This window comes from Orbicella franksi, chromosome 4 (genome assembly GCF_964199315.1).
Source record: "Orbicella franksi chromosome 4, jaOrbFran1.1, whole genome shotgun sequence".
Lineage (NCBI taxonomy): Eukaryota > Metazoa > Cnidaria > Anthozoa > Scleractinia > Merulinidae > Orbicella > Orbicella franksi.
This window is the reverse complement of record NC_138148.1, coordinates 14,206,558-14,226,913: the sequence shown is the minus strand read 5'-3', so window position 1 is coordinate 14,226,913 and position 20,356 is coordinate 14,206,558. Positions and strand designations below refer to the sequence as shown.

The window sequence follows — 20,356 nt, the reverse complement described above, 5'->3', positions numbered from 1 at the left end:
GGGGAACTTGGCTATCTGAACAGTGACGTAGAAAAAGTATTATTTTAATGTTTTAGAGTTCTTCGACGGATAATTCACGCTTTTGTAGCAAAACTCAGAGACAGATGTTTCTGCTGGTTTCCGGCCGCCATGTTGGTGCCCATACGGATGGGCACCAGCATGGCCTCTCCATACAAATCTCTATAAATTTGGGTAAAAAATGCCTCCGCATATCTCGCATAAGAAAAATTGCTGTGACCAGAATTTTGGCGAGAGTCTTTGTATATTTACCTTCTTTCATTTCCCAGATTCTGGACTTCAAATATTGACAGGTTTTGATTTTTATTTTGATCTATTTTGAATTGCGTGACACTGACAACCAGCAATAATGGCGAATGAAAGAAGTTAACTTTCCATATCTGGGTTCAATTCTGGATTGTGGCTTGCACTTTTTATTTAAAGAAAAAGAAAACGTGCCACGGGAATGCCAATTAAGAAAAAGATCTCTGGATGCATTAAAAAACGAAAAAATTGCAGAATTTAGTTGACACGGACAACTAAGAAATGGGAAGAAAAAGTGTCTCCTCTTGTCCTGGTTGCTAAGCTATTAGTGAGCAAAAGATTTGTCTTTTTATAGAATCAGAAGTTTTATAGAACGTCTCAAAGTATCCTTGGCATCTTGAAAACGAAACACTTAGAGGAAAAATTATCCAGTTTAAAAATTATCATACCTCAAACTGGGAAATATATTATTTACGCTTTCAATCTTGCTTATTTGTCGCCATTTTGAACTCGTTTTTCAATGTAATTGTTGCGGGGTTTACTTCACGCAATTAATTTTGGAATTTACGCAGTGCGACCTAAATGAAACGTAAACTTAGGCAAATGATCGTCCACCAAATGTCTCCAAATTTAGTTTTCTATAAAGAGAATTCAAACATTTATTACGAGTGACTGGTAGTAGATGCAGAGCAAGGAACATACGTAGCGTTGTTCATAACTTTCTTGAAGAGTGTCATCAATAATCCAAGCCAATACTTAAGCACTGTTAGATCAATATTTAACTTGAATGTATGTGGAGTAAGAAAACATAGATTTATAGCATACATCGATAAATATTTTTGGAATGTTGTTTCAAAAGCTCACTTAAGTTAATTTTACCACAGTCCATTCCTTAATAACGTTATTTTAAACTCGGATACGAGCGCTGTCTGTACAAAGGGTTGGTTTGATGCACAAGATCAAAGGAAACGTGATACTGGATTCTTTTAACCCATTTTATTTTATGTTTAACAGCAACGCAGTAACCCCTATTTTAATTCCTATTGCCGATAGTAATATTTTTTTTTGGAAATCATTACATATTAAGTCTTGCCTCTCTAATTTTCTGACGTTAACAGCTCAGTTTTGTTCACTGAACGAAGATGTATCCCATGGCCTTGATGAATTCGTCTCCACTATCTCCTCCGTGCTGAGCCACGTTCCCACACGTGTTGGTGTCGTCTGGATATCCTCCAGTACCAAACCCGATTCTGGAGTCGCTGGAGATGCAATCATTTTCATTGTTTCCCACAATGCCTATCCGTGCCTTGGATGAACCGGCATTGTCACTCAGAACATTGAAACCTTCTCTTTCGCAGTTTTGCTGCAGGGAGGCTTGAGAACCGATCAGTTTCTTCCATTCGTCGCGACCCAGATTGGTGGGACGGTATTTATCATCCTGAATCAGCGAGTACAGCGAGCTAGCCTCCTTGTCCAGAAGATAAAATTTGGTTTCCACCCCAATCTTCATCCCAAGGCAGATCTTGGTAAAGGATGTGGCCCAGTAGGATGGTAACTTGGTCTCCATCTCATCCAAGCCAGTTTTCCCTTCAGGGATTCCATATGATTTCAGGTCGGTCCAGTAAGAAGAATCGTAATGGAACGTTTTCTGCAAGACATAATCGAGCATATTAACTATTCGGACCACCCTTTCTTCGTAGGACTCATCCAGGAATTTTTGATAGTGTCCAAACATGTTGGTAGTACCTTCTACATTCCTTGATAGTTACACATTATGTTTTTAAAATACGACAATTTAAATAGGCGTTCATCCCATACACTTTGCTCATGCATGTAAAAAGGGTCTCTTTGAGTCAATCTGAACGATCCGGCAACCTTAAATTGTTTGGAACATTCTGTTGTCATGTTACCTTCTCTTTGTTATTACAGGTACTTTAAATTCAACTTGTTTTCCCTAATTACACCGTTACGGAGGTGGATATTTCAGGTTTGAATTGAAATGGAAACCAAAAAAGCTAGCTAATTTAATTGTAAAGATCATGGAAATTGATCTCCATTTTCTTAAACTCTCAGTTGGATGGCCATGTCTCTGCCAACTTGCTATTAGTACTGTTATTCCTAAGGGTCGATTTCAGCTAAATGCATGATGTGTCTATGGAGTTAAATTAAACTGGCTGTAACGTCGAAGAAAACAAAGACGGAATGTATTAACGTCTTCGCTTAGAGAATAAACAACCCTAACATTGACGACTCCACTTCAAATCTTCTTTAAACACAGTTAGAAAATTTCTAGGTCAAATATTGATTTTAGTTAACTTCGTAACTGTAAAATTTGGACAATGTTGAGATCTATTCGCAAAGTAAACGGTTACAGTGCACCTTAGCGCCGTCAATTTTCATGACCAGCGTCCATCCTCCGCCACCACATTCGCCAAGGTCATCGCCACCCATGTAGCAGTAGACAGGAAGCTTCTTATAACCAAACTGGAGCATGTATGCCTTGTTTTCGGTTGGGCTTTTAAATCAATGCGAATAAAACATGTTTCAGTTTTTTATAATTATAGCCAAATGAATCAAATAAAAACTGGTATTCCATATTTCTGAAAATAGTTCGACAAAATGGTCTTTTGTTGAAGTAAAATGTTCGTATTTTCGATTCTTTCGCTTGATTCTCCATATTTACAGACAGAAGCTCTCAAAGCTACATTTAGCGGTGTTTTTAACAGATCATACCATTGTAATGGCAACCTGTAATGCCAACTGAAATTGATCATACTCTGTGCACAGATGTTTGGCAATTTGTTTGATGTCATTATTGTGGCGTCAACTGAAAAACAGCTGTAGCATTGATCTATCAAAGTAGATGAGCCGAAAAGATTTTACAAGTAGTTTCCAGGCAGTTTTAGATCGTAGTTTTTGAATGATTTCTCTACAACTTACTGATCATTGTCATAGATCTCTTTGCATGAACTTGGACCATGGTGGTCGCAGTTGTCCGTCGCTAAACAAATAGAAAGCACACGATATAATTTATGTAAGCTATACTGAGATCATAAAAAACGATACTGTTAGATACTGTCCAGTATTAGAGATTAAGAATGACAGAAAACGACAGACTTAAACTGTTCGATTCTACGGTAAGGTAGAAAACATTTCTGAATGTACCTTGACTTGGGCATTCCAGCTTGTTCAACTTTTGAAGGACAGTCTGGCAAATTTGTGGCTTTTTACCAGCGCTAACGAAAATGGTGAAATACACCAGACAAATAACTCCAGCGAGTTTCAACGGTATCATTGTCTAGTCTTGGAACTGAACGGTAGGTAGGGCTTTCAATGAGAACTGATAAGTTAGCATTTGAAGAGTCCGTGGTTTATAAACCCTTCTATTACTGCTTACATTAAAAATCATTTTCTCCTCACACACGCTTAGATGTTTTCTTTCTTCTTGAGCGGAGAATGAGTATATCAATCAGTTCCCAGCTTACGATTGGTTCTTTACTTTGCTAGAACCAAACAACCGATAACAAGCTCGCTTCGAAATAACATTGTTTTGATGTTTTAGAATAAAGTGAAATAACCATAGGTACTTGTTTCAAAATATTGAGCGTTAAAGTTTTTATTACCACCCATCAAGTCAAATAACCTAGGCCACGTGTGTTATGAAATAGCAGAATTGCACTACCAAAGAGCTTCTGAAATAGCCATAGATACAAAAGTCGGGTTCCTTTGACCTTTTAAAAACGCTATTGAGTGTTAAAATAATTATTTTACCACCCGTTTAGAACCTTTTGTTACGCATTCGTGGTTTAATTTCCACTCTTAAGCCTGTAAACATCTTATTAGTAACTGTTTACCTGTAGTTTTAGTCGTAAACGGTAGCATCACAATCTTTCGTTTGCATGTTCTGAGCATTCTTGGTTCTTGAGTTTTAATTTATTTGATGAAAAGGAGGCTTATAAGTCTTTTATTGTCTCCATCGTTTCTTTTGGCTGGATATGTTGAGGACGTTAGCTAATTTGTGAAAAAAAAAAACATTTTAACAAGCTTTTTTTGTCGAAGGAAATCATGCAAATTATTCTGGTGCGCAGATTCGCTCTCCTTTGTTACCTGCTGCGCAAGGCCTTCTGTTCGACGCAATTTTGATGATCGTTTCATATTGATTGACAGTACCAAGTTCCCGGTACCAAATCCTTTGTTTCATTTGCTAGGATACAGTGCGGACGAAAGTCCCAGAGAAGCTCACCATTGAGCTAATGAATGTTCCCAGTAGCTACAAGTTAGTGTCTTCTTTTTCTTTGAAGTCTACAGGGTATAATTGAACTGTTTAAAGTTGATAAGCGACTAATTGCTTATTTACCGTCTATTAAGTCAAAAAACTATGGAACGTTTGATATGGAATTGCAGAATAGCCAGACATGAAGATAGTTATATAACCATAGATACGGAAATCGGTTTTTGGTGTTTAATTATCGGCAATAGCCAAACCACGGAGGAGGTAGATTTAAGCTGTGAAATTGTTTTTAAAGCTATTGATGATAGGCCGGTTTAATAAGTGAATATTTACCACCCAATAAGTCAAATAACCAACGGGAGATTTATTATGAAATAGCAGAATAGCCAGGTTTAAGATAGTAAAATAACCACCATATATATGCAAGTTCTTTGGGTCGCAGTAGTTAAGATGAAAACAGTTTTCAAACGGCTTTTAGAGTACAAAACTGTGCTATAGGCCATTTTTCATGAATGGAGAAGGATCGAGATTCGGAGCTCATTCTTCAAGTTGTGGGACTTTTAATATGTAATTTTCAAGTAAAGTAGGTATGAGTGGGGCAAAATTAATACAGTTTACAAGAAGAACAAATAAAATACACTCACACACAGACTTGCTGTCGGTATTGTAGGATTTGACGTAAGGCTTATTATTTGTTTAATTTATCCTAGGTGCCTTCCAAAAAGCTCACGTACAGAATTGTTAGAAACATAAAATTATTCAGTAGTAATTAAAAGTCCAACCCCCACCTTTAAACAACAAAATGGAGGATAACAGCTAACAGTCTGAAAATTTGGAATGGGACAAACTTGAACGGATGCGCATATGGCAAAATAGCGGAATACTCAAATATTTGGAAATACAAAATGCGATCATATGAAAGGAAGTCAGAGAATAGAGAATTTGGTAATAACTAAGGAACTAGTTTTGTCAATAGAATAACGTCGTGTCCAAGAGAAAGACCCCAGTGAAGTGCCAATCAAAACAACATGCATGACTCTGAAATAGATAACTCTAGGAGACAAACTGTAATTAAATATCATATCTAACCGGCAATTGACCGCGCCAGCGTTCTGTGAAACGGCGGGAGTGTCTCGATGCTTACGTTTTCCATACCGTACTAGTTGGATATGAAAAAGTAAACTTCGTCCTAAAATGGGGGAAGGGCTTTGGGACTTTAACAGAACGTATTCATTAAATGTAAGTGATCAAAAATCTGTGAAGTACCTTCAACGCTGTCTCTAAGGGACTGAGAATGAACAAGACATCGAATCTGTATTTAAATACTTTTCTATTTTTAAAAATAGAATTTTTAAGCTTAGATTTTCAGCTTAACCACAGATCGAGGTTATTCTCCATTTACCCTTATTTTATTTCGGCATATGTATGTATGCCGACAAAGGTCGTGCGTCTGCGTTAAACACGCAGGGCACTCGAGGGGGTTAGGGGGGGGGGGGGCAATGTTAAAATGGAAACATTCAACCAATAATCAAATATCAAAATTTCACTGCATGTTTATCGCACAACAGGTAAGTAATTTGAAAGAATAATGAAAATAAAGGGTTCTAGCTGGATAGGAAAAATGAGTACCTTAAGCTTAGTCCAGAGTAAATTCCTACATACATACAAGTGAACATTTATCTGTGCTAAGATCGAGGTGATACTGAGCTGCCAACTATGGAAAACATGCTGATCTATTAAATTATAAGCTATCAGGTATTAGAAGTTTGAAATCATTTCTATGATAATAGAGAAAGAAACTGGTACCCGAGAATCTACTGTAATATTTCAAAAAACGTACGATTTTTACCCTTCTCGGTTTATTCCCATTTATGCTGTTAGTTTCCAGAGAATTAGTAGCGTTTATCAAGAAAACTTGTCCCCAATTTGTCATAAAAAATTATTTTTTTCTCATCTACACCTTTTTAACGTTTAATCGAATACACAGCAATCCATGAGCGTCTTGGCAAATTTCAGGTAAACAAGTGGAATCCCGATTTTTCTAATCTCCGAGGGAAACGAAGTTGGTTCGAAAAATCGGATTGTTCGAGAAATCAAGGGTAAAATTATAGTGTTCGACCGAGAAGGGGAAATGACTTTTGGTTCGAGCTATCGGGAGGTTCGAAAAAAATGAGTGTTCGAGAAGTCGGGATTTCACTGTATGTCGATGATGACCTTGTCGACGATTCACTGGTTGGTTGAATGTTTACGAAGGTGGCTGATTAATCCGATCTGGAAAAAACTTTTTCATTTGCGAAGGAAAGCAATAACATGTTACAAGAATCAGACAACCGAAACCACGGCTTTGAAAAGCAATAGAGCTAATACGAAAAATTTGCATAACAATTTTAGAAGAATAAGACAATTAAGAGCAAATTCCCACAAAAATTAAACAAAATCAAATTTCTTCGGCAAGGCTAGAAAATTCAAATTCACTCGTCCTTTGCATATAGCTAGCCCCTAGCAAGAGTGCAAACAGGCCCTAGTTTTTTTCCTTGAAATAGCTTTGTCTTTCCGAGAAAAACGACATTTTCGATTTAACCTTCAGACTCAATTTCATGCAATTTAGCGAGTTCCAACTGGGCTGAAAATCGGCTGAAAATCGACCATTTTCATTCGATTCGCATTTCGCAACCATTGAGCGCAGAAAATTTGTGATAAAAACAACTTATTGCAGAACTATTCCTTGTCTAAAAAAGGGCAACTTCAAGAATATTGGATTAATCTAATTATTTAACGGTAAACAAAACCAAAGTGTTCTCCAAAATTGAGTTCGTCAGTCGGTGAAAAGAATTGTCATTTTGACCATGTGCCATGTCTCGGAATTCCAAAAGATTTTAGATTCTAACTGTACTAGGATAGGTCTTTTAATATAGGTAAAGTTTAGTTTGGGCAAATGATTAGGCACTCGTCAAAAAATTATTCAAAATCGTTCACAAAAGACACAAAATCACGCCAGCAGCTACCGACTGCGTGACCAAAAGTATCATCGGCATATCGGCATTTAATACTTCAGTTCAAAACGTCAGCATTACCAAGCAGTATAAATGACATACTCATAAAAATAACATGTTCACCTTCTTCGGTTTGTAGTATCCTGAATCTTGCAAACTGATTCTTTCCCTCCATTTCTTGTCAGTACTCATATCCGACTTTGAAGAAAAACAATTACCGTCTCAAGTTCCATGTATGTATTATTGGATGTATTATTCTCTTTGTTATTTGTGTCGTTTGATTAAGCCAGTAGTAACTGCTAAAGCGTTATTCCACGTGTGACGTTCGGGTTTCCATTTTGAAGACGTTTGAAAGGCCTCCATTTTGACTGAAGATGTTTATCCGAGACCGGGGCGTTACAACATATTTTACATGGGGTGAGGGTCGGGATTTCAGAGCTTTAAACCGAGTTACTCTTCTTTGTTTGAATTTTAAGCCCCAAAGACCTTGTTAGTGTGTAGCATTTTATCGCTTTACCGAAGAAAGGAGGCCCTGAATTAGAACAAACATCGAGATATTGGAAAAATTCTAACGCTTTTTCTTTCCGAAATAATCCCCACTCTACCCCTACCCTGTGTGCAAACGCGGAGCGATCGAAGATGGCGGCTTATTTGTTATTGCTAATTACTGGGGATTTCGGCCTGAAAGCAGGTTGAATGATTGTACCGAACAACAAAACGGAAAATGTAGGAACATTTACATAGGAACTTGGTAATATTAATAATGATATTTTAACGGGAAGCTTTCTCACCCGTAGGTGATCTACAGAAAGGTCCCGATCCAAAATAACATTAAATTATTAAAAAATAAATACACAAATTAAAAAATATATTAAAAGTACAAAAGTAAAATTATAGACTAATAGATTTTAAAAAATTACTTTTAAACTGACATATGGTGTCAGAGTTCTTCAAGTCACTGTCCAAGGCATTCCAGTCTTTAAAGGCATGATAACAAGTTCTCTGTTTACCCCAGTTCCGTTTTACTGTTGGAAGTCTAAGATGATCTTTGGAGCGAGTGTCATATTGAGCGATTTGGGGGATTCAAATTCACCAGACGAATGCATACAGGTTATGCAAAGCTAATGGAACACCGTTTAAATGGCAGGATGGGAATGTTGTTTGATAGTCAAGACATGATAACCCAGCTAAGATAAACACATTTCTATTGTTTTATACTTAAGTGGTGCTGATATTCCTGTGATATTTCGAATTGACGTGATTTAATGACAAAAACAATGGTAGCACTTTTGGTCACGCATTCGACTGCTGGCGTTATTTTAATTTCTTTGTGTGTAATTTGAATAATTTTGACGAGTGCCTAGTCATTTGCCCAAACTAAACTTTACATATATTGAAAGACCTATCCTATTATAGTTAGAGTCTAAAATCTTTTGGAATTCCGAGACACGGCACATGGTCAAATTTTTGTCAATTGTGAACGAAAGCAATTGCAGCTGCATTTTTGAAAAGTAGCAGATCTAACCGGGAGAGTTGAGCAACTGCACAACAGTTTGGAATTTCGAGTTAAAAAAAGAAAATATACACGAGTTTGAAAAGGCACGTGTACATGTTCCGACCGGTAAAATTTGATTTAATCAAGTTGATGATCGCTCTCTCAAAGAAATAAAAACTCCTCACAATTTGAAAACATGGACTAAATGATTACTCGAGAGCGGTTGAAACCCTTCTCGTAAAAATATTAACGGCAGAAGTAGTTAGCATTCACGACAAAGATTTCAATTTTCGTCGGGCCCGAATGCCACTCGAATGCAAACATTTCAGTCGAGAAAAAAAAGTAAAACTTTCAACAACCAAACTGATATTAGACTATGAAATTTTGAACTCCAATATATCTTCTCTAGATATATTCTTTCTTATCGGAAAGATTTCAATTTAACCAAATTCTCAAATGATCTTCTTAACTTTGTCTTCATCCTCCCTGCTTGGATCCTTTTGATCATCTTGTGTTTTCCCGACTTTCCCGTCTTCAGGCGTTTACTCCCTGAAAATAGAATGGATAAAAATTGCGTAAGTAACAAACCCAAAGTGTGGAAACAAATGAGTAAACGAGGAATAAAAGATTTCACAATGAACTAATAAACGCGAGTGCTCGCTGACGGGTACAAGACAAGGTTTGACAAGGAAACGCCATTTTCATGAAGGCCACTCTCATCGAAATAACCCGCTCTGAACTTAAAAGTCTCGTGTGGTTCCTGAACTAGCTTCTCTCGTAAGTTTTACTCCTTTAGTAAAAGAATGAGCTTGCTCTAAGTTCAACACGAAACCATTAAACCGAGCTGTGAAGCGCGTGGTAGGACTTGGCGCCAGTAATTTTTTATAGATATATTACTTACTAAATGATACTAACCATTGCCAGAAATGGGTCATTGTCAGCCGGCCGTGTCCTTCTCCAAACGTGAACGCCATTTCTTCTTCAAAGTAAGAATTTCCTTCTCGTGTAGAAGGGACACATCTTAATCCGGCAGAAAAGATCTCAAAATGACCAACAAGCATCCGAGATTAGCAATAGTCATCATGAATATGGAAAATGCGATCAATCAGCTAACAAATACGTCACAAATATAACACCCGTGCACACTTTGCTCTGAGAACGTTTGGCATTTTCTTTGTTTACACGGAGTCCACGTGAACCCGTAGGAGCCGGCAAATATACACAATGAGTCATTTTTGAACATATTTCGTTTCATTGCTTACTTCGGTCTAAACTGACCCCGGACTATATACTGTGCAGTCCCCCTGCGTTCCGCTATTCTGCGCAATCCTGAGCTTTTTCCTTGTGTTCCCGGTAAGCTCCCTCCTGCCTTGCCCGCGTTTAATGTGAGCTCCCCTTGCGTTTGCCTGTCCATTGTTTTACCCCATGCAATCCCTGTAATTTCTGCGTGCGTGGTATCGCGTTTTCGGTGCGTTCTACCACGGATATCCCGAACTGACGATTTATGGTAAGCTAGGCCGTTTACTAGGTTCATATCCGCACCTTCAGTGTAGTTGTTATTGACAGCCTAATCTTGCTTCGGTAAATGTGCCGTAAAGAATATTCTGAGTGCGTAATAGCCGCGGATGATGTAATAACGCCCCAATGCTCAATACTGTAGAAGACTGGTGTCTCAATAATATAGAAGCACTATGATGTTCTTTTTTTTTCTGTAATTTTAACAGTTCGCTTTTCTTTAGGGTGGCTGCGAACAGTTTCCCGCACTTTCCAGCGGTAAACTCTTTCGAGAATTAAAGGTTTCTCTGAATCTTCTCCACATAATGTTTTTCAACTTTGCAAAGAGTTGCATCTTAACATGCTGACCATTCCATAATAATGATAAAAAGGTTCTTGAGTTCGCTTTTGAAGTAGAAGCATTTAATGCTAAAATTGAGTGTGTTTTAACAAGATTTACGATTGTTATGGTAACCTGTTATCCTATGAAGATAGCCACAACCTGTCGACCAATGATTGGGCATTTTCATGGTATTAATATTGTAAACTCTGTAGGGGAATAATTACTAGGAACTGTTGGAAACTGTTGCCAGCCACCTTTTAAAACTATTTCTAACTTATCTAACTTTAAAATACAATCTATCATGTATACAGCTCTCCCAGAGGAAAAGATAAAGAAGGCCCGCCCAAAAATCACGTGGCATTAAACTCTGGAGAAGGAAGTGGAGCAAATGGGATAGACCTGGAGCAGCATTCAAGTCACGGCAAAGGACCGGCAGATGTGAAGAAATTACGTGCTGCGCTACAGCTACCCGGCGTAATGGGCATGAGTGAGTGAATGCATCAAGAAGACGCTTGTTTCTAAACTAACATGAAAAGACCACGACGATTTCAACTGATAGGACGGTTTCGTTCACGACTGGATCTTTATGCAACAATCACAACGACAACAATAACATTATTATGGATGAGTGGCTCGTAAATGTAGTTTAAAATCGGGTTTCGAGATCTAACTGAGCACAATTTTTGACATCTCTAACAGGTAACTATCCTAATACCTTTTAAGCTTTAAATTTATCTGACCTTTATCGGCGTCAAGATCTTTGAGCAGCTTCGCGAAAAGCCCCCTTAATCTTTACAATGACACAACAGTGAAATATTCGCATAATAATGTTTGAGCTGAAACCGTTTAAGCGAAAAGCCTATGTATAATTCCTTTGAAAAAATTCAATTGCGTCATTCAGTTTAACCAAAAGATAAGAAAACGCGTACCGATTGAATTGCGGAAATAAAGGATTTACGACGCAGCGCAAGTCGAACCAGCTGAAGAAAAACTGAGTACCTTGGTGACCTGAAAGAAGAGATGGAGGTATGTGCTTTTTTTCCACAGGCACGTTCACGTTCAAGTTGATCGGTTGAAGGTCTGTCACATGATCTATTCTGAATTAGCTCCGTACAGCTAGTATATCACGTGATTTATTTTACACTTATTTCTTGCTCCATATAATATCCATCTCTAAAGCAGCGGGATTACATTTTGTTGAGTTCTAAGAAGTTCTATCTATACCGTTTACCCATGCAACTGACTGAGTAGATACGGGCTTGATCTATTCTAAGCCTTCATAAGTTGTTGTGCAAGTGCTTCAATGCGAAAACTATCTGCATTAACACTTCAGCATCGTAGATTATAGTATTTGGGAAGTGAATTCTGAAACACGTGAGGTTGATAATCAATAAGTATTAGTTTGTTAGTAGTATAGTTTAAGAAGTTTATTGTATCTTGTTGTGCATTAAAAGAAATAGAGTAACAGGCTTGGGAGAGGTACGAGTGACAAGTGTTGACCAATTACAACTAAACAGTTGATCAGTGTTAAAACCACAGATAAAAGCATCGAGTACAATTTCAAGATAGTTAAATCGGGGTAAGTACGAACTTCCGGAAGCAGGAAAATTTAGTTTCGAAAGTTGTTTTCGGTGATCTTAAATTATCATATTCGACATTGTGCTGTTGGAGACAATCGTTCCATTCAAACCGGGTGTTTTTTCGATTTCTTTTTGATAAGTTCCGGGCCGCTTTCCGTTTGACGAAAATAATATTCTGGTTTGAATTTCCAGTGACGAATGGAACAGCCTCTTCTAGAAAATCTGGAAATGAGGACAATTGCCGAGGGATATATCCAAATTTTCGGAAATTTCGTAGCGGGAATCTCAGTTCTTCTTGATTTTCCTCTCGGAATGTTCGGTTGAATGGTTCGCATTTCGGAAATTCAACAGTTTTCGGATTTTGCGAACGTTTGGTTAAATGGAAAGCGACTCCGGTTTTGGAACAGATGAATTAGAAGATTCAGTGGTACAAATCGTTACTAAAAAGGTACAGCTTACTAGCTTTTAAAGGGACTTTTTTTGGGCGGGGGGAGGTGTAGAGCTTAAAAATGGGGCTAAACATATACTGTATCACAAATCATAATCAAGCTAGTGCACAACATATTGTTGTTAAGTATATGGCAAATTCTGAAATATTTTAGTTTCCGTTAAATATATTTTTCTCCTGTTTATAGAGTGTTGACTTGCTATGTTAGAAGGCGGGGCGTGGAGATTAATAGCAAATTGTGGTTTCGATACCCCAACTTGAAAGCAGAAAATGCAGGTGTTTCTTGTCTGATGTTTTTAAAATGAATCACAGCCTTATTCATTTTCTGCTCCTTATGTTAACATTGAGACTGTGCAGGATAAACAAGGCTCTGGAAGCCGTTTCTACCTGGTGATGAAACGTTTTCCAACCATGATTGAAAAACGTTACTCTGGTTTAAACAAATGTAAAAATGTTAGTAAAAATTTTTTGTAAAAGTCCCAACATTTCGGCTAAAACTTCAGCCTTCATCAAGGGAAAGTGACAAGGAATTTGTTAAAAAGGCACGTTCTTATACTATGCAAATCGGAGCTAATTATGTTCTGTCCCTTAGCGCTAAATTTAAAAATTCGTGCGGCAAATGCATGCCATCATCATGGTTCAGCGGATTCCTACAAGTGTTAATTTCCCAATGCTTCTAAAATACGTCTGTTGCGCCAATTTGTGCTTGAACGTAAAATCTTTGAAGATTCCCAGGAGATGGTGTGGCCAGAGTGTAAACAATGTTCCGCTAAAGCTGACGTGTGCACACACAAGTCTGCTTTTTGCATAGTGTAAGAACGTGCCTTTTTAACAAATTCCTAGTCACTTTCCCCTAATGAAGGCTGAAGTTTTAGCAGAAACGTTGGGACTTTTACAAAAAAATTTTTACTAACATTTTTACATTTGTTTAAACCAGAGTAACGTTTTTCAGTCATGAATCAACCACCTGGTTACAGGACCATTTTTAAAAGTTTTCCAACCAATTCAGCCGCTCGAAAATCACTGGTTTGCATCACATACCGGCGCCATGTTCTACAAATATGAAAACGCAGCTTTATTTCTCCGACGTAGTGTGAATAAGGGCCTTATTCAATTTGACCCCAAAATTTGTTTCCTTGATACGCAGTGGTTTATTTTTACAGTGGATTTGTAAGTCATATAGAAATACAAAAGTGTTACAGAAGTTCGACGTGCAAAATGCAGAAAGAATATGCAAATTACACGCATTCTAGCTATTTTTGATTGCACCTCTTGCGTTGTTTAGAAAGTTTTTTAAGGGGTTTTTCCACACACCTGGAGTATTTTATTCAAGCAAGTCAAATGCTTACTCAGGCAAAAGCAAGTTAGAGAATACCAGAAGTGTAACTTGCGTAAACAAGAACTTCGGTAAACCTCTTGCACTAGTTCTGTTCATTGTCGGTGAGTGGTGTTAGAATGTGGTTTGTAGCTCAGTGTTTCGCAAGCGTTGCAGCTATTTTCCGCGTACCATATTCGACCGGTCGAGGTGAAATACGTTTCAAAACTCAAGTGATATCGTAAATTGCGTCTTCATCGAAGGTTTGTCGTCAAAATATGTTCTTATAAATCCGCCCAAAGCCCAAAATCTCCCACCGCTTTCGCTTGACGCATTAAGAATTAAAAATATAGAAATATAGAAATATTTAACGATTATATAAGAGATTAAGATATGAGACACACTTAAATATTAAAAAGCAAAGCATTGAATCGAGTCTAACAATTTAAACAAGTAAATTAAAAATTTAGATGATAAAATGGTCCGATTCCTTATAACTGTCCATAAAAGTGTATAAGTATTTAGCCACAGCTGACACCAACTTGAATGATCCTACTGTATTAAAAAGCTTAAATATTTACTATACTAAGATAATTAAAGTTACAATTCTAGAATAATTAGCAATTATTCAACAAGGTTGAGTAAAATATTGTGATTTGTCAGTGGCGAGCAGATCAATTATTTGCCGAAGTCGAACGCCGAGGCAAATAATTGATCTCCGAGACTGATAAATCACTATGTTTTGCGGTAACCGAGTTCAATAATTATTATTCTATCACCGTGGAGTTTTATTTTTAAATCACTCTCTAATAGCTGAGAGAATATCTACCATTTCACTCGAGAGTGTGGTTTCAATTACGCATGGCCAGAATATTGGCAGCAAAACACATTTGGCGGTGCTACGTATAAGCAGACCACTATTTGTAGGCAGTTATTTGCTAGTCACTTGGTGGGCTCTCGGCCATAGAAAAGGAAGAAAAACATGCATCAAATGATAATTAGACTAAATTATTTATAACGTCATCTGTTCACTAAAAAGGTTTACAGCAATTACTGTTGTAGGTTACATATTTTGATACATAAGGAAATGGCTTGTTTTCCAAAGCAACATGAAAACAGTAACCTAAATATCTAAGCCGATATATTGTGATCGTTAATAGATCTTCATGATTGAGTTGGCAATAAATGCAACATAAAATCGGGTTTCTTACTGAGCCCAAATTTTAGACATGTCTAAGAAGTAACTGTCCTTATCAGCTTCAAACTTCAAATTTATCTGATCTTTCTGGGCGCAAAGATCTTCGACCAGCTTCGCGGAAAACCCCCTTAATCTTTATAATGACACAAAGATGTTTTCGGTAAAATATTTGCATAATAATGTTTGAGCGTTTAAGCGAAAAGCCTGTTTATAATTGCTACGGTTTCAGTTACGAAAATACATACCTCTTGAATCGCGGAAATAAGCATTCACGACGCAGTCAAAGTCGAACCGGCTGAAGAAAAACCGAGTACCTTGGTGCTCCTGAAAGAGATGGAGGTATGTGCTAGTTTTCCACATGCACGTTCAGGTCGAATTTTGATTCTTACTTCTCTTAAAGAGTTCAAATTGATCAGATGAAAGTCTGTAATTGTACACTAAATTAGCTCCGTACAGCTAGTGTTTCCTGAGGTATTGACTATATTTACCCGTGAAAGCGACTGAAGAAATACCGGCGTGATATCCGGTCTGCTCTCAGCCAACATAAGTTGTACACACATATAAAAGGATTCGGAGGTGCAGTCGTCTCCGGATCGAGCGGTCCGGGTTCTAGCCCTGGCCGGGGGTATTGTGTTGTGTTCTGGGGAAAAACACTTTACTCTCTCATTGCCTCTCTTCACCCAGGTGTATGAATGGGTACCGGCGACCTTAATACTGTGGGTAACCCTTCGGTGGATTAGCATCCCACCCAGGGAGGGAGTAGAAATACTCCTAGTCGCTTCATGCTACGGGAACCGGGATAAGCTCCGGCCTGATGAGCCACTTAGCTCGTATGCAGACTTATGCCTACTCTACCTTACTTATAAAAGCGGATCTGGGACCAATTTTAATTTTACAAAATAAGGTTCTCAAGGTGATTCACTTTTATGGGTAACGGCGAACTCGATGATAAACCCTGTATTTTTAAAAAATAAGGTTCTCAAGAGTGAGCAGAGCAGAGCAGCAAGTTAGAATCTAACTTGATTACTATTCACGGTGTTTCAGCAACGAGGAAGGAAAAAACACCATTACACGTACTTGTGCTGTTTCCTTCTACCACTCTGAACATCTTGGATCCATAACAATTTTCGATATTGTGGCGTACTTGACCAGTTACAACAAGGAAGTAGATCAGGATTAAAATCATGGACAAAAAAAGTGTTTCGAAAGTTGTTTACGATAATCTTGAATTATCGTTCTCTGTATTGTTGGAGACAATTGTTCCATTCAAAGTGAATGCCGTCTGTTTGATAAATTCCGTTTTTCACTTTTTGTGTACGAACTGAAAAAACACCTAAACACATTGCTGGAGCTATCGGCTAATCAGCATCGGCACAGGTGAATAACTGAAACAAAGTCATGCGTACCGTAAAATCGTCACTACGCCTGTGTTGTTTACTACCTTTTACAAAGGATTTTTTCGGGGGGGTAGGAGGGAAGGGCTCCCAGGGAAGCTTAATAGTGGGAGATTATGACTGGTACTCTATTTAAAATCATAATTCAGCCAGAAAACAGCATAATTTTGTTCAGTGCATGGCAATTTCGAAAACGTTGTTGATGCTTCAAAATATTTTTTCTCCCTTTCACAGTGTTGGATTGCTATCTTATGAGGTGGGGCGTGGGAGATTAATATAAAAGTGTGCTGATAAATATACTGAAATTGAAAGCAGAGATAACAAAAAAATTTTTCTTGTGTTTTTAGAATGAGCCACAGCCTGGTACATTTTCTGCTCCTTTTGTAACCACTTCAGCCGCTCTAAAATCACTGGGTTGTGTCACATACGTCCTGTTCTACATCTGGCAAGTTATCGGTTTGATCCTGTACACCATTCGTGCCTTTGAAACGAGTCTCTTGGCGAAACATACCAGCTTTCAGTCGACGTACATCCCGACGTTTCATCACTCTGAACAACTGCAGCTGGCCTGGTCCATGTCTCAGATACTTAACAATGCCTTGGTTATTCTGGCTGTGTCAAAGGTTCCCTCGTTTCTGGGCTGTACCGCCATCCTAAGATTGCTTATTCGTCTACCGGGGTTTTGGAGTCTTCTTTCCTTGTTTGCAATGACTATTGTAGGCTATGGAATGATTCTCTCACTGGCAAATAACAAAATGGAAATCGCTTTGATTATGGCTTTTGCGATCGACAATGGAATTCAAGTCGTCTTAATTTGCCTTCTTAATTTCACCCAGGTAAACCACTCTCGAGGAGAATTTCCTTTTAAAGTATTTTGTTTTGTTAAGATAAACATATTCCTTTTGGTTCTGTCGTATTTCTCAACTTTTGTGATTGGCTCGGTACAGTTTTCTCTTCGTGTTTATGGTTTTGATGAGAACACTGGAATTTCTGATGAATTTCGCGCCTTATTTATCGCAGTACGGAGATTTACGCAGATTCTATACTGCTACAAAATCTTTGTATTTTACTGGGAAAAGTTCCTTGTTGATCATAGGAATATCCTACAGTGTCGCTACGATTATTTAGATGAGTTACACGAAAGCAGTGCCACAAACACACAGAGGGGTCTGGGTCAGGCTGCTGGAATCTCAGTTACCGCAGACCAGAATGACGTAATCTAAGGGATCGATAAGCTTTGGTCGATTCTTGCTTGAACATATGACTAAACGATTTTGGTGAGAGTGTTGAAATATACTAGTTACGCAACGTTTTCGAGTAGTATATCATGGAATATCCTACGAGTCACTTGTATTTTCACCGTAGGCGAGTGTGTATACAGCAAGAAAATACAAGTGACAAGTAGGATACTTCATGGTATACCACGAGAAAGCGTTACATAACTATTTTACACCATGCCATAGAAAATACAGTGGTCAACAAAATCAATGGGACATACGCGCGGCACTTGATGGGAAGTCTGGGCGTAATACCGTCGAATATACAACGGCTTTCCTGTTTTCTAATTGGCTGTATTTTGTGTGGCGTGGTATAAACAGGCATATTTTAAAGTAAGTGTTAGTACTTGAAAAGAATACCTGTATTTTCTTTGAAGCCTTTAATCTCATACCTTATAGCTGAATAGTGTTGGGCGGTACTGAGCCAATTATGTAATATAATGATTTTTGTTTAACAATGAGCTCTACAAGGCCTAGCAAGATTTACTTTCTTTCAGTCTCAATTTTTTTTTCTTTTCGGTAACTTTCGTAAAGAAAGAAAGTTGGCTATGCATATTATTCTGCATCTTCATGTAAATACATAATATTTATATCGCACAATTGTCAAATATCTGTCGGTATTTGTAGGACCGTGGCCAGTATGAGGTAATCGAAACCGAGGCACTTACCTCAGCCATTTCTTTCGTTTTAGGCTTTTTATGGAGGGGTTGAAGGTAAAACACTGCTTAATACCAGGAAGAGAATTTAACCACAGTCTTTACCTTTTATCTTTTATGTATCGATATATCTACTATACATTTCAAGTTCGCGAAATTCTACTAAGAACTTTTCAGACGGACAATATATACTTGAAGTTCATACTGCACAAGTAATCGCGCAATATTGCGACCAGTAGTTGGTCAGTGCACGTGTTTTATGTAAACCAATTAATTCTTATAGCATGGGTGTAAAAATAAACCATATTTTTCTCAACAAAACTGGTTCGCTCAATTACCTTATCTCGAAACAAACCGCGCAGCCTTGCGAAAATATCAAGGATTTAAAAGAGTTATAGAAGCAAAAGAAGAGGTGCGGAATGAGGATGAGGGGTGGATTGGGTGGCAAGGTTGACCGGGGTGGTCATAAGGCATAGACCCTTTTCATAAATGGCTGCCAATTTAAAAGTCTCTTGTATGCATTTAAATTAGCCTCACTAAACTCGTTTGGGAGTAACAATTCTTTTGAATTATCAACTCAAAAACGAGGTCAGTCAGGCTAGTTTTAATACTTACAAAAGAATTTATAATTGGCAGCCATTTATGAAAAGGATCTATACGGGGGCTTTTACACGCAGACAAACACGAACTTTTCGACCAGCGAAGGAAACTTACAAAAGATAAAAAAACGATGAAATTTATAGCTTCAAATAAACGACAGTTCGTATAACTCTTGGAAAGTGTTGAATAAAACAAACAAACAAACAAGCAAATACAAATCAAGAATCACACACTCGTCTACGCTTCGTGCTTCGTTACGTGATTTCCATCATCATCACGTCAGACCGACCAATCAGAGACCAGCGGGACTAACCGAGGAAAATGGAATGATATTTTCCGATCAAACCGGGCCGACCAAGAGGAATGACTCTTGCCATTTTCTATTCCTCTCCCCAATCCACCACGTAAGTGAAATCTTCTGAAGAGAGGAAGGGCAGTGAACCGGTTTGTTAAAGTGGAACGGCTATTTCGCTCCGACCGGTCCGACCGACCAAAGTGGACCAGTTCCAGAGGTGGTCCCGAATATTCCATTTGACTTCCGACCGAAAGTTCCGGAATATTTTAGCATGATGGAAAGCACGCACGTTTTCATGGTTTCGTCAATGATACCAAAACCATTATGGCGCCAGCGTAAACACGGTTCTCAACCGGTTCTCGGTGACTCAGCATATCTTCCACCCGTACATGGCGAAATGTTTCACCCATTGAGAGAATTTCAATCAAGGAATTTTACAGGTTTGCAGTAACATAATGCCGCATAGTATGTGAAGTATTACCTGAGCTTGTTTTCTGTCAAACTACCCAAGACTACAGGCGCGATAGAACGAAAGAGAAGTTTTAGACCATAACTTACGAGAGACTTAGCACTTCCTGTGACAGCTTGATTGGTAAGCGTACGGAGACCAATCCTCATTTAAGTAATCATATGCGGCGAGATCACGTTTTTTATTAACTCAATGGGTTCATTTTTGTGAATAAATAGAAATTTCTGGAAGCATTTTCTAGCGACATACAAAGGAAATTGCTCAAGTAATTAAAGGCATTGGCTGAGATGTTACGTCTTAGTCTGGT

General features: G+C 38.1%; 2 protein-coding genes across 2 annotated transcripts; one reads left to right on the top strand and one right to left on the bottom strand.

Moving 5' to 3' along the window:
• Positions 1 to 1,293: 1,293 nt before the first annotated feature.
• Positions 1,294 to 3,556, bottom strand: LOC145483551 (putative skeletal organic matrix protein 5). Its single transcript, XM_081462084.1, has 4 exons — positions 3,427 to 3,556; positions 3,202 to 3,262; positions 2,641 to 2,776; positions 1,294 to 1,909 (listed from the first exon to the last, which is right to left on the bottom strand). The coding sequence occupies exons 1-4, from the start codon at positions 3,554 to 3,556 to the stop codon at positions 1,391 to 1,393; spliced, it is 846 nt and encodes a 281-aa protein (XP_081318210.1). The 3' UTR covers positions 1,294 to 1,390.
• A 12,135-nt stretch (positions 3,557 to 15,691) lies between these two features.
• Positions 15,692 to 18,086, top strand: LOC145485534 (uncharacterized). Its single transcript, XM_081464194.1, has 2 exons — positions 15,692 to 15,697; positions 17,100 to 18,086. Exons 1-2 carry the CDS (start codon positions 15,692 to 15,694, stop codon positions 17,973 to 17,975), a joined length of 882 nt encoding a protein of 293 aa, XP_081320320.1. The 3' UTR covers positions 17,976 to 18,086.
• Positions 18,087 to 20,356: the final 2,270 nt, after the last annotated feature.

Bases quoted from the DNA above. Each gene is read 5' to 3' on its own strand.
- LOC145483551 (XM_081462084.1), bottom strand. From the start codon at position 3,556: ATGATACCGTTGAAACTCGCTGGAGTTATTTGTCTGGTGTATTTCACC. The intron at 3,263-3,426 runs GTACATTCAGAA...CTATTTGTTTAG, and splicing joins GCTGGAATGCCCAAGTCAAG to CGACGGACAACTGCGACCAC. The intron at 2,777-3,201 runs GTAAGTTGTAGA...TTGATTTAAAAG, and splicing joins GAGATCTATGACAATGATCA to CCCAACCGAAAACAAGGCAT.